Below are 12,334 nucleotides of genomic sequence, written 5' to 3'. Positions count from 1 at the left end.
AGTTGATTGCCTTATCTTGAATGTGACATGCGCTTCCCTATCGCGCCTATATCCGAACAAGATGCGTCCAAGCAGCCGTAGCTCGCAGTTCGCGTACGCTGATCGTCGTCAACCGTTCTGTCAAACGTGATCCGCGTGCGTGAGGGACTGAGTGCGTGCTTGCGTACGTCACGCGTGACAATTGTAAACGATACTTCAGATCGGCGATCGCTCCGTGAATGTAGAAAGCGCCAACACGTGCCACTCGCAATGGAACTTCAGAAGACCGACACTGAGTCGAAGTAGGATTTGTTCGTTTTTTTTTCTCCGTGTGTCTAACCCTTGGATTGACAGATCCAGATCGTCACTGATAATCAAAACAAACCTCCCCACGGGGGGCGGGTTGGGTTTCCTGTTTCTCGCATCTTTCAGCGGCGGGCTTTCCGATGAGGAGTACGAACCATTCCGGCATCGACGCGTAAAGAAACCAAATTCGTGAGTAAAACAGTGGAAATAGTGAAGATTTGTTTGCTTACCGTTACCGGTACCATTTTCTCCCACCACCAGTACCAATGGCACAATCATCCACATGCTCAAAGGATCGCTCGGGACCGGCATCCTGGCGATGCCTTCCGCTTTCCGCAACGGTGGGCTGGTGTTTGGTGTTATCGGCACCACGCTCGTGGGACTAATATATGCGCACTGCGTCTATTTGCTGGTAGGTGGCCAATAACACACACGTCGTTGGGTGATTACTACTTCAAGTTCCCTGGTTTTAGGTATCAACGTCACAAAAATCCTGCAAACGGACTCGCGTACCGGTGCTTGGTTTCTCGGAAACGGCACAAAGTGTGTTCCGGCATGGACCAGCACCAACTCAACGATTTGCCAATGCCGCCAAGTAAGTGGGAAGATCTTACCATTTTAATCCGAGATCATCTTCAAGAACCACCTCTTTTCTCAACGATTGTTTCCTTCCGCAGGGCGTACATCGATTACTCCCTGCTAATCGTCAGTTTCTTCTCCGTTTGCGTCTATCTGCTTTTCATTGCGACAACCCTGCGGGACGTGATTAACAATGAGCTCGGCATTGACTGGGACACACGCATCTACATTCTGCTGACCGCTGTTCCGCTAATCTTCGTTACACAGGTGCGTGACCTCCGCTATTTGGTGCCATTTTCTGCTCTTGCCAACACACTCATCTTGGTCACGTTCGGTATCACGCTGTACTACATCTTCCGCGAACCGATCGACCTGTCCAATCGGGAGCTGTTTCCGGAAATAACCGCACTGCCATCGTTCTTTGGGTAATTGGGAAAATGATTTTCCTTCCCCACCATCAATATCTAACATTTTGCGTCCTTTATCTCAGCACGGTTGTGTACGCGGTGGAAGGCATTGGGGTGGTCCTCCCGGTCGAGAATAAGATGAAGCACCCTCAGCACTTCCTGGCCTGCCCGGGGGTAGTCAGCATCGTGCTAAGCTTCATCACCGTCTTGTACAACGTGACCGGATTTTTTGGCTACGCACGTTACGGTCCCGGCACGCGTGCATCCGTTACGCTCAACCTACCGAGCGAGGAAAAGTAAGAAACGAAAACGATTTAATAGTTTGTTTACTTTAATGAAATGAATTACGCACTTGTTTCGAAAGGCTCGCTGTATCCACCCAGCTGCTGGCTGCCCTTGCAATCCTGTTTACCCTTGGCATCTACTATTACGTACCGATGGACATCCTGTGGCGCAAGGTGAAACATTACTTCCCCGTCGAACGGCACAACATTGCGCAGATTGGCATCCGCTTCGGCATCCTGGTAGCGATGACCGGGCTGGCACTCGGTGTTCCGGAGCTCGAACCATTCATCGGGCTGGTCGGATCGATCTGTTCCGCAACGCTCGGGCTGCTTACACCGATCGTACTGGATACGGTTTTCCGTTGGTCAACTCCCGGTGCGTTCGGTGTTTTCCGGTGGCGGATGGTAAAGAACGTAATCCTGATGGCGTTCGGACTGTTCATTCTCATCGTTGGGACGTACTTCAGCATTAAGGATATCGTGGAGATCTATGGATAAGGCTCAGCAAGAAAACAAAACATGTGTTGTGAAATAATAAATATTTCATTCATGTACCTTTAACAAACGCATTTATGCTTAGTCAAAAGGATCAACGAATAATTGCGTTACGAACTGTTCTTTCAAGCTAACTTGTGCAATAGTCCGCTCGCGATCGAATTGATTGCTTTACGTTTATTTGCCATCCCGATCGATCAACCTCTCAAGCTGCAGTCAATCGTCGACACTTTACGTGCGTTATAATCTCTACTGAAAGCTTACAATAAATACATGCAATTGGAGTAAGTAGTATTGGCGATAGCGATATAACTGACTGTCCTCATAAGTCGCTGATGGGGCACGGGGCGGGTTTTGATCTACTTTATAGCTCCGGTGTGGGGTGCTCTGGTGTATGCCTTTATCTGACCTAACCGTAGTTTCTTTTCTAGTTACGAGAACCATTGTACAATCAACTTTAGCTGTTTGATGTGCCGCCAAGAAGGATCAAAAGCTAGCAGTAGTAGTAGTTGCAAACTGGATCAATACTGGATTGTAGGTTTGTCTTTCCCTTCACTACGCGGGATTTTCTTTTTTCTTGCTTTGTTTGTCACTACACCGCACACCAGTATGCACCCTCCACGACCGTTTTTCTGTCATACAAACGCGCACAAGATACCCCTTTAGCTAGGGGCTCATTGTGGAAAGTAAAGCTAATGGGTGTGTGAGTGTAAAACTTACGAGCTAGGGATAGAGATGTACGAAAACTCATCACGATTAAGACTAAACCGCACACGGAGAGATAGATAATATGTGCTGCACTTCCCGTTCGCAAACCATACGCCGGTCAATCAGATAAAACATTGCGCGCACCTCACACACAACGCTAAGAAGCGAGGATGCGCTGACATGCTGATTCAATTCTGCAGTACTTAAGATCTAAGGAGAATTATTCTCTCGCGCAGGGAACCGAGGATCGGTACGTGTCACGGGGACGGGACATGGGGGGGACATTTGTGGCGCTGAGGCTAAGGAGAAAGCATGACGAACGTTGGTAGCTGTCACCCACGGATATCGGAGCCAGCAAGTGGTGTGGCGGCTATCAGCGCTCTCTTTCCAAACGCTGTTGCTCAAATTATCAAAAAACTCTAATCCTGAATGCGGAATGTGTCACTTCCTTCGGTCTTTCGTCCTGTTTTTCCGCTCAGACTTTCGCGCTCTCTCCCTCGCTGTTCTCTCATCCTCATTCGCACACTTTTACCTGATGCACATATACTAATTTAAAAACAAACCTATCGTCCTTCCGCACGAATAGGGCCGCGCCACGGGTGGTTGTCTAGTGCTTACACTTATGTTTTCTTTTTCTTTTTGTTCTTGTCATTGGCCGCGGGCGTCGTTTCGGCTTTACGCTTTTGGTTCGACTTTTGCGCTCCGCCACCGCCGGCTCCGACGGTGCCACCACCGGCCGCCGCATTGCCGCCACCCGTTTTCTTCTTCTTCTCCAGCCGTTCCTTCTCCTCGAGCTCCTGGTTTTCGCGCTCGATCAGCGTGATCAGCGTGTTGCAGCGACGTTGCAGCTCCAGCGCGGTACGCGACTTCAGGAACCAATCGAACCGGAACTGGGGTGCGGTCCGGACCGCCGCCCGTAGCTCCTCGTACACGTTCTCCTTGTCGAAGCCCAGCTTGTGCAGCATGCACACCAGGAAGCGGTCCTCCTCCTCGGTGTAATTTTTGCCCTTGTTGTTGGCGTACGCAATGCGCAGCTGGTGGAATGGTGCACGGTATCTTGCCATCTGGGGAATTGAGTGGGGAAGGAAAAACAAAAAAAGAAAGGAAAATTTATTAATATTGCGCACCCGTTCAGCATATACATAAATGCGATTGCACGGAAATGTCTCCTCACCTTACTGTCCAGCGCACGTTTGATCGAGGCACGCCGTTGGATTTTCGCCTCGCCACGCTCTATCTGGCCCATTATACGATCGATGTCCTGCAGCTCGTGGCAACGCTCCCAGAACACCGTACTGTACTCCATCACCTCGTCCGGCGATTTGCCTTCCACCTCACGCGCAATGTTCTCGATATCATCGCGGCCATACTTTTCGTTTGCCTTGATGAACTGATTAAAGTCTCGCTTCGTCCAGTTGGTGAAGCCCTGCGTCAGCAGCGATTCCTTCTCCACCAGCTCCTCTTCCGTCAGCGGTTCGGCTTCGTCAATTTTGCGCTGCTCCTCCCGCTGCACCTTGTTCGCCTCCGCGCCGAGGTCCGAGTTTTTCGGCACCTTGTAGTTCACCGTCTTGCGATAGTGGTAAATCTCCTGATCGAGCAGCTCGAACAGCCTCGGCGGGAAGAACTGAAAGTCCTGCACGATCGGTTGCTTCGGTGGGCGGGGCGCTTTCGGTGCTTTCGGTTCGGCCACGCGCAACGCCTCCTTGAAGTAGGCATCGACCGCATAGTTCGCCTTGCGCTCGCGCTTCGGCGGCTCGATCCACGAGCCGAGCGTTTGCAGCTTCTGCTTCTCGCGGTAATCCTCCCCCTCGAACTGGTACACCGACCGATTCTCCAGGTTGTCCGTGTCGAGCGTGAAGCTGCGCAGCGAGCTCTCCCCCAGCTTGTCCAGCTTCTCGTTCTGCTCCTGCGTCTTCTCTTCGCCCTTCTGCAGGATCGCGTCAATGTCCTCGTCCGTAATCTCCGAATCGCGCGACTGGAACACGTGATTCGCACCGAACCGAATGATGTTCAACATTTCGTCCTTGTTCAACTGGGTCGTCTTGTTGTCCACCAGCCGACCCTGCTGAATGACGAGCTTGTCGAGCTTCAGCTTCACCTCCGCCCGCTCCACAATCTTCTCCTCCACCGTGTTCTCCGTGATGAGACGGAACACGCGCACCTGCTTCTTCTGCCCGATACGATGCGCGCGGTCCATCGCCTGCAAATCCATCTGCGGGTTCCAGTCCGAATCGTAGATGATGACCACGTCGGCGGTGGCCAAATTAATACCCAGCCCACCGGCACGCGTCGACAGCATGAAGATAAACTTGGTGCTGTTTTCCGCATTATAGTCGGCAATCATGTTCGACCGGTCCTCGTGGGGCGTTTGCCCATCGAGCCGACAGTACTGGTAGCCGCGCCAGTGGCAAAAATCTTCCAAAATGTCCAACATGCGCGTCATCTGGCTGAAGATGAGCACGCGCGAATCCTGCTCCTGCAGCTTGCGCAGCAATTTGTCCAGCACCACCATTTTGCCAGCGTTCTCCAGCAGATGGTAGTCGGTTGTGTACGGTGGACCCGGTTCCGCACCGTCGAACAGGTACGGATGGTTGGTACACTTGCGCAGCTGCATCAGAATGTTCTGCAAACGCATCTTCTCCACCTTGCCCGCCCCGTTCACCACGTCGATGTCCTTCATCAGGATCTTGGTGTACCACTCGCGCTGCATCTTCGACAGCCCCACGAAGATTTTTACCTCCTTCTTGGGCAGCAGCCGCTTCTCCACCTCCGACTTGAGGCGGCGAAGCAGGAACGGTTTCAGCACGGCGTGCAGCCGCTCGATCAGCGAGTTATCGCCCATACACTGGTTCGCATCGAACCAGCTGTCGAAGTCGTCCGCGCTGTTGAAAATGTCCGGCAGCAGAAAGTTGAGCAGCGCCCAAAGCTCGTGCAGATTGTTCTGCAGCGGCGTACCGGTCAACAGCAGCCGGTTGGCCGTTTTGAACTCGCGCAAAATCTCGGACAGCTTCGATTTTTCGTTCTTGATACGATGCGCCTCATCGATTACCATGTAGCGCCAGTTGAACTTCTTGAACACGGCCTTCTCGCGGATGCACATCTCGTACGACGTGATGCAAACGTCCCACTCACCTGGCATCAACACGTCGCGAATGAACGCGGTACGCGTCTCCTGGTCTCCGATCAAGCAAACGGCCCGAATCGAAGGACACCAGCGTCCAAACTCGTTCACCCAGTTCTGAAGCGTCGACTTCGGCACGATCACAATGTGCGGGCCCGGATTGTTGCGGATGTTCTTGAGATAGCCGAGCAGCGAGATGGTCTGCAGCGTCTTGCCCAGTCCCATCTCGTCCGCCAGGATGCCGTTGATGCCGTTCTCGTACAGCGATATCATCCAGTTCAGGCCACGGATTTGATAGTCGCGCATTTCGCCCGCCTTGATGTATGGCGGAGACTCCTCGAAGCGGAACTGCGTCTTCGCCTTCTGGTTCGTTTCCGCTAGCAGCTCCTCGTCCTCCTCCTGCTCCGTCTTGCGGTGCCGATGGTCGCTGGAATCGGCATTCTTGTCCACCTTCGGCTTACGGCCCCGCGGTGCCTTCGGTGGGCTACTCTTGCTCGGGGCCGAGTTCATGAAATGGGCAAAAATTTCCGTCTGCTTGAGCAGGAACTCGAACCGCTTACCGCGGTCCGTTTCCAGTGTCGCATCGTAGTCCGGTTCCTTTGTGTTTGACGAAGTAGTGTCGGAGTTGGATTCATTCTATGTAATAGGTTAAAAATATTAACAATATGAATAGAATTAATGAAACGAAGCAGATGAGTTAATTATTCGCTCTCCGGCACGCAAGCCAAACGCTGCGGAAGCTTTGCATGGCCCCCATTCTTTTTTTTTCGCTACGCTTGCTTGCCCAACACAAGATCTGTCAGATGCACAAGCGTCCCATCGCGTACAGCGCTCCGCATCTGGGGGCTACCAGCAGCAGCACCATTGTCACCACCTTTCGGTAATAGTTTTTCACTTGCATCATCCGCATCCCACGCCACACTTACCGAGTTTTCGTTTGTATCGGTCGCCTCTACGGCATTTTCCTCCTCTTTGGACATGTTTTGCAACTATTTTCCGGCTAGTAAACACAATTTAAAACCCCGCAAATACGTATGCCTTGCAGAGAGAGACCAAACTTCAAAAAAAAAGAGCGGCGAATGCTAGCTGTGTGTATCAGTGCTGCCAGATGGGCAAACAGCGACGGTCTGCCCGCGGATTATTTGGATGATACGATCCGCTCCGGGAACATCACATCCGATCCAATCCGAGGCTGGTGATTTGTTGCTACAGGGCTACTGGCTGTATCCCTTGAACCTCCTGTTTTTAACCATTAGCTCTACGACCGGCTACCCGGGTATGATTTTCATTTTCAAAGTGAAATAACTTTTTATTGAAAAATGGTTGCTAATTATTTTTTCAGCTATCTTTAATAAATTTTCATTCTCATAAAAGGCAAACGTTAAACTAAATTTTCAAAAATTCCAAAATATTTTATTTAAAATAAATTATTAGGATACCCCTTATCTCTAGGAATGGTTTACCCGGTAACCCCATACATTTTGTATGAAGAATAATACTTTTTCATTTTCAAACTTTACAGAGTTTACACGATTTATTGGTCAGTTCCCATAATTTTTTGAGCTCGTCTCACGAATTATTCATCGTATCCCATAGATTTTTAGTTCGTTACTATAATTTATTGGTATCGTCCGATTGGATATCAATACAATTGAACCAAAAAATTCTGGGAATCGGCCATAAAATCGTGGAAACGCACAAAAAATATGGGAACCAATCAAAAATTGATGAAAACCAACTAATAAATCATGGAAAACTCTGTAATAACTTTGAATGTAATGAATTTTAAATTTTCAATTTTGATTTAATGATAAAGGCAATACAGTAAAAATTCAATAGTTGAACGCTTTTTAGTTGGAATGCATTTTAGTTGAACGCTCGATATTTGGTTGATAGATCAATTAAAAAGCATGCTTTTGTATGGAAAACTCAGTTTTTGAAAAAAAAATACACAAATCTCATGGCTTGCCTAGAAAAATTTCAGTTTTTCTGTATGAAAAAACGTGCTAACTAAAAAGTACATATTCAGTAATCAGCAGAGAATCAGAATTTAACCAGTTAGTTCAGACTGTAGTCTTTTTATTTTGATGAAGAAATGGGAATTTTAAAGAATTGTATACTATTTTAAAAATGCATTATGGTTTAATTTTCCTCATTTTTGCTCTTTTCTAATCATATTTCCATTATAAGATTTATAATCATATTTTTTTATAACATTGACTATGCAAAAATATAAAACAATAAAAAATAATACAATATTAATAACTACCTGTAAAATGAATGGAAATAGGCGCTTTCAACACCGATAAACCACTTCAAATAAAAGAAGCTTCAAAAGTTGTCCGCCCCAAGTGCCACAAATCCACTAAACGACCACTAAACGGCTTCTAAACGACTCAAGTTATCTACCTAAACGGAATATAGAAAGACTTCGTTTAGCAGACGGCAAACGACTCATGCATTCTAAAAATAACAAAAAAGCTGGTGGCGCTCTCTGTTGGTGGGATACCCCAACCAGTTGAGCTTCATCGCTTGGAGGAGAGCTTTCTCATTTCCTCTGTACTGTTGTATGGGTTTCGCATTGAAGTTATGCATCGCTAGAACTAGAACGGCGATACGATTGTTTAAATACTAAACTCCAACAGAAACCACCAGCACTGAAGCAAGTGAGATTTGAGTAATGGTCGTTGGTGTTGATACCCACGTATCTGACCACACGACCATTCATATAGATTTTTGCTCAGAAAGTTAGAAGGCTATATAGGGGTCATGATAAGATGAAACTTGTCGAAACACATTACAAGAAAAGGATAGCAATATAATGATGAGTTGTAATACGCCATCTATTGATGAAACCAATGAAGCTGTGGAGCTTTCATTTTTTTTCTATGGATATTCAATTTTCCAGTCGTTTAAGCTTAATCTGTGGCGCTTGGGATGTTTTATCCATTTATCATATCATTTGAATTGATTTAGAAACCTATAAAATGATTTTCCTGGGTATTTTGTTCAGTTATTCTCATAAAAACTTGCCTCACACTTTCTCCACAATTTGTATTTAGAAACGTTTTTTACAATGTTTTCGCCTCAATTGAAAATGGCAGTAGTATAGTGTGGGACTCTTTTGTAACGCAATAACCACGTCGGTTCGTCGGTGCTTTCAATGTATTTTACGTAAAAAAGCAGTAAAACCTTGCATTTAAAAGGCGAGTTGTCAAACTTAAATTATACAAAAAATATTAAAAACAGTTCCTTATAAAATGTATGGGATACCCGGGTATTCCGGCAATGGAGATGAAGGTGAAAATTGATTATTCAGACAACGGTTTATTATAATTTAATTATTAATGAAATAATATTGTGCAGAAATAATCATATGCCCATCACTACAATTTTCAAACGTCTGCAAAAACATCGAAAACATCGCTTGCAAAAGAAACGGAAAATATAAATTTTAGCCAATGTACCCCATGAAATATACAAGCAATTCACAAAATAAATGCATGTCCAGTTCCAGTTGTGTGATTTTTACCTCAAAATATTCTACTATACATACCCCAAACATGTTCCGCACTGCGCTTTCCCAAAGTTATGAAATTATCAAGGAGCAATCGTCTGAACCCGCATTGAAGCAAACATCTGAAACTCCTATGTCAGTTGCGCGCCAATCCGCTACCTGCAGATGCCGTTGAAAGCCGCGCTAACTTGATCATTCCTGTACCCGTAGTGTTGATGTGACTCTGTGTGTTAAACGTTTCGTCAAAATGGTGAGTGAAATTGGTGGTTTTAGCTTTTCGTGAAGAAATTGAGTAAGATTGTTTGTCTTTTCTTGCCGGATTCTAGCAATCCCCTGTAAATGATTCTGCTCCATCGTCGCCGGTCGACGAGAATGTGTTGATCGAAAAGACGGCTTTCAAAGAAGAGCTGAGCCGTAAACGACAGCTGCAGCTGGAGGCACTGGAAAAAAAGCTAGCGGGTTTTGCAAAATTCAGCCAAGAACATTCCAAAAAAAAGGCACAGCCAACTAATGGTAAAAGAAAGCTGAAAAGCATTGAAAATTTGCGTAAAGATGACTATGACAACAATAACAACGAGGATATGATCGAGTTCACGGAAACGCCGTCCTACATGAACGCCGTAATGCGCGATTACCAAATTGCAGGGCTTAACTGGCTAATTTCGCTCTACAACAATAATCTGAACGGCATACTGGCGGACGAGATGGGGCTGGGAAAAACGATTCAGTCCATTTCGATGATTGGGTATCTGCTTAACGTACGGTAGGTATCGGGATTCCTAACCTAGATTTCTGCGGTAAATCGTCCTCGCTCTCTAATCTGACGCTTTTATGCTATTAAATATTCGAACACAGTAAGCTGAAAGGACCGTTCCTGGTGGTAGTCCCGCTTTCGACGCTGCCCAACTGGTTGAATGAGTTCAACAAGTTCCTGCCGGGGGCTAAAGTGCTTCGCGCACACATGGTCGGTCCGCAGAAGACGGAAATTTTTAGGAAATTGCGCGCGTCGAAACCGACTTGGAATGTTGCCATCACATCGTACGAGTTCATGGCAAATAACCCCGGGAGCTTCACATCGACTAACTTCCATTACGCCATTATTGACGAGGGCCACCGGGCGAAGAACGAAAACACGATATTTGCCGGCGTGCTGCGACGCTGCAAGATCCAGAGCATGGTGATGCTGACCGGTACGCCGGTGCACAACAATCTGCACGAGCTGTGGGCACTGCTGAACCTGCTGATGCCACTGTTCTTTAACAGTGCGGACAATTTCGACTCCTGGTTTAAGGTAGAGGACTGTGTCGATCCGAAGCACGAGCAGACGATTCGGTTGAAGAAGCTGCTGAAACCGTTGCTACTGCGACGCACCAAGAAGGAGGTGACCAGCGATATCCCGCCCAAGGTGCACATTGACATCTACGTGCCCCCGACCGAGCAAATGTGCTTGTGGACACACAAAGTGTTGCATCGCGAGGTGAAGCTGATAATGGGTTCCGGGGAGACGAAGGAAATGAGGATCGTTAGTCGACTGCCACACATGCGCAAAGTTATTCAACATCCATACTTAATTCCGGGGGCAGAAAATCTGAATACGAACCTGGTTACCGACGAAATTGTGCAGTTCAGTTCGAAAATGATAGTTCTTGATAAGCTGCTGGCAAGGCTGCGAGCGCGTGGCTCGCAGGTTCTAATATTTAGCCAGTTTGTTACGGTGCTGTACCTGCTGATGGACTATCTGGATTGGCGCGAGTACGAGTACTGTATGCTGGAAGGCCACACCGACATCGCTGAGCGGCAGGAACAGATGAACGAGTTCAATCGGCCCGATTCGACCAAGTTTGTCTTTCTGCTGTCGACCCGTGCCGGTGGTCTCGGCATCAACCTACCGGCGGCCGACACCGTCATCTTCTACGACATGGACTTCAATCCCCAGATGGACTTCCAGGCGGAGGATCGAGCGCATCGTATCGGGCAGCAGCGAAAGGTGCACGTGTTTCGATTGCTAGTGCGCGGCAGCATCGATGAGCTGCTTTACCTACATTCCGAGCGCAAACGGCAGCTGGACGAGGCGGTCATCCGGACGGAGACCAAACCGTCCAAGAAGTTGCTGATGTCGGCTTACGAGTATCAGCGCACTTCCCTCATGGCTGACGGGCTGATCGATGAAGCGGCCGTAGACACGAAGCTAGACGAGCTGTTCCACAAGATGGGCAGCCTGACTCGTGTTACAGCTTCGACCGATTCGGGTATTATGGAAGATTGCCAGATAATCGTGCCCGGAGTGAGCTGCGATCTAAAATTCGATACAGTGCTGTCCACAGCCCAGATGATCGAGAAGCGTAAGGCGGAGGAAGCAATCGTTCCAGTACCGGCGAAGCGTTTACGGCGCAGCGTGCAAGGCAATTATTACTAGGCGAGGAGGCTACAACGATATCTGTTTGTTTTGATTTGAAGGACCTTTTCATTCGAGCAGAAGCAAATTTTTCGCTAGAACGCGGTCTTACCTCAGTGTTTTGTTTAAGTTACCTGAACTTCAGTATTTTGTGACTTGATGTAATATTACTCTTGGCTTATCTTAGCTTAGCTTAGCTTGATGTAATATTGTATCTTACTTTATTCCATTGCATGTCCATAGGACGAATAAATACTCATTTGCATTTAACGATAAAATAATAATTATTTCTACATGTTTACCTACAAGTATACAGGCTTTTTAATTGGATATTGTTTGAGATCAGTTGCTGGACTGGTTGTTGGTATGAATTGGAATAAAATCGGGACCATTATTAAAATTCAAGTGATGATATTACAATAGTTTTCGAGTTTGACGAAACGCTCTTTGCCGCGTTCGAGCGGAATATGCTCAGAAGGATACTTGGCCCCGTATGTGTGGACAATGGAGGAACCGTTATAATGACGAGCTATACTACATGTA

The 12,334-nt window shown here is 47.4% G+C and overlaps 3 protein-coding genes across 3 annotated transcripts; 2 read left to right on the top strand and 1 right to left on the bottom strand.

Annotated features, from left to right (window-relative positions):
• Positions 1-42: 42 nt before the first annotated feature.
• On the top strand, positions 43-2,116 carry LOC120899556 (proton-coupled amino acid transporter-like protein CG1139). The gene is made up of 7 exons (XM_040305545.1): positions 43-281; positions 412-474; positions 547-697; positions 759-880; positions 963-1,289; positions 1,355-1,567; positions 1,636-2,116. Exons 1-7 carry the CDS (start codon positions 250-252, stop codon positions 2,051-2,053), a joined length of 1,326 nt encoding a protein of 441 aa, XP_040161479.1. The 5' UTR covers positions 43-249; the 3' UTR covers positions 2,054-2,116.
• Positions 2,117-2,212: 96 nt separating this feature from the next.
• On the bottom strand, positions 2,213-6,993 carry LOC120899553 (chromatin-remodeling complex ATPase chain Iswi). Its single transcript, XM_040305540.1, has 3 exons — positions 6,806-6,993; positions 3,933-6,515; positions 2,213-3,822 (listed from the first exon to the last, which is right to left on the bottom strand). Exons 1-3 carry the CDS (start codon positions 6,857-6,859, stop codon positions 3,379-3,381), a joined length of 3,081 nt encoding a protein of 1,026 aa, XP_040161474.1. The 5' UTR covers positions 6,860-6,993; the 3' UTR covers positions 2,213-3,378.
• Positions 6,994-9,387: 2,394 nt separating this feature from the next.
• On the top strand, positions 9,388-12,072 carry LOC120903848 (SWI/SNF-related matrix-associated actin-dependent regulator of chromatin subfamily A member 5-like). Its single transcript, XM_040313502.1, has 3 exons — positions 9,388-9,646; positions 9,723-10,159; positions 10,252-12,072. The coding sequence occupies exons 1-3, from the start codon at positions 9,644-9,646 to the stop codon at positions 11,810-11,812; spliced, it is 2,001 nt and encodes a 666-aa protein (XP_040169436.1). The 5' UTR covers positions 9,388-9,643; the 3' UTR covers positions 11,813-12,072.
• Positions 12,073-12,334: the final 262 nt, after the last annotated feature.

This window comes from Anopheles arabiensis, chromosome 3 (assembly GCF_016920715.1).
Source record: "Anopheles arabiensis isolate DONGOLA chromosome 3, AaraD3, whole genome shotgun sequence".
Taxonomy (NCBI): domain Eukaryota; kingdom Metazoa; phylum Arthropoda; class Insecta; order Diptera; family Culicidae; genus Anopheles; species Anopheles arabiensis.
Note: the sequence above shows the minus strand (reverse complement) of the source record. Positions and strands in the feature narration are given on the sequence as shown.

What these genes read in the sequence shown, in the direction of transcription:
- LOC120899556 (XM_040305545.1), top strand. Translation starts at nt 250, where the DNA reads ATGGAACTTCAGAAGACCGACACTGAGTCGAA. An exon ending in AAGACCGACACTGAGTCGAA is followed by an intron (nt 282 to 411) that starts GTAGGATTTGTT and finishes CGCATCTTTCAG; the next exon opens with CGGCGGGCTTTCCGATGAGG. An exon ending in CGATTTGCCAATGCCGCCAA is followed by an intron (nt 881 to 962) that starts GTAAGTGGGAAG and finishes TTCCTTCCGCAG; the next exon opens with GGCGTACATCGATTACTCCC.
- LOC120899553 (XM_040305540.1), bottom strand. Translation starts at nt 6,859, where the DNA reads ATGTCCAAAGAGGAGGAAAATGCCGTAGAGGCGACCGATACAAACGAA. An exon ending in CCGATACAAACGAAAACTCG is followed by an intron (nt 6,516 to 6,805) that starts GTAAGTGTGGCG and finishes CCTATTACATAG; the next exon opens with AATGAATCCAACTCCGACAC. An exon ending in AACGTGCGCTGGACAGTAAG is followed by an intron (nt 3,823 to 3,932) that starts GTGAGGAGACAT and finishes TCAATTCCCCAG; the next exon opens with ATGGCAAGATACCGTGCACC.
- LOC120903848 (XM_040313502.1), top strand. An exon ending in GGGTATCTGCTTAACGTACG is followed by an intron (nt 10,160 to 10,251) that starts GTAGGTATCGGG and finishes ATTCGAACACAG; the next exon opens with TAAGCTGAAAGGACCGTTCC.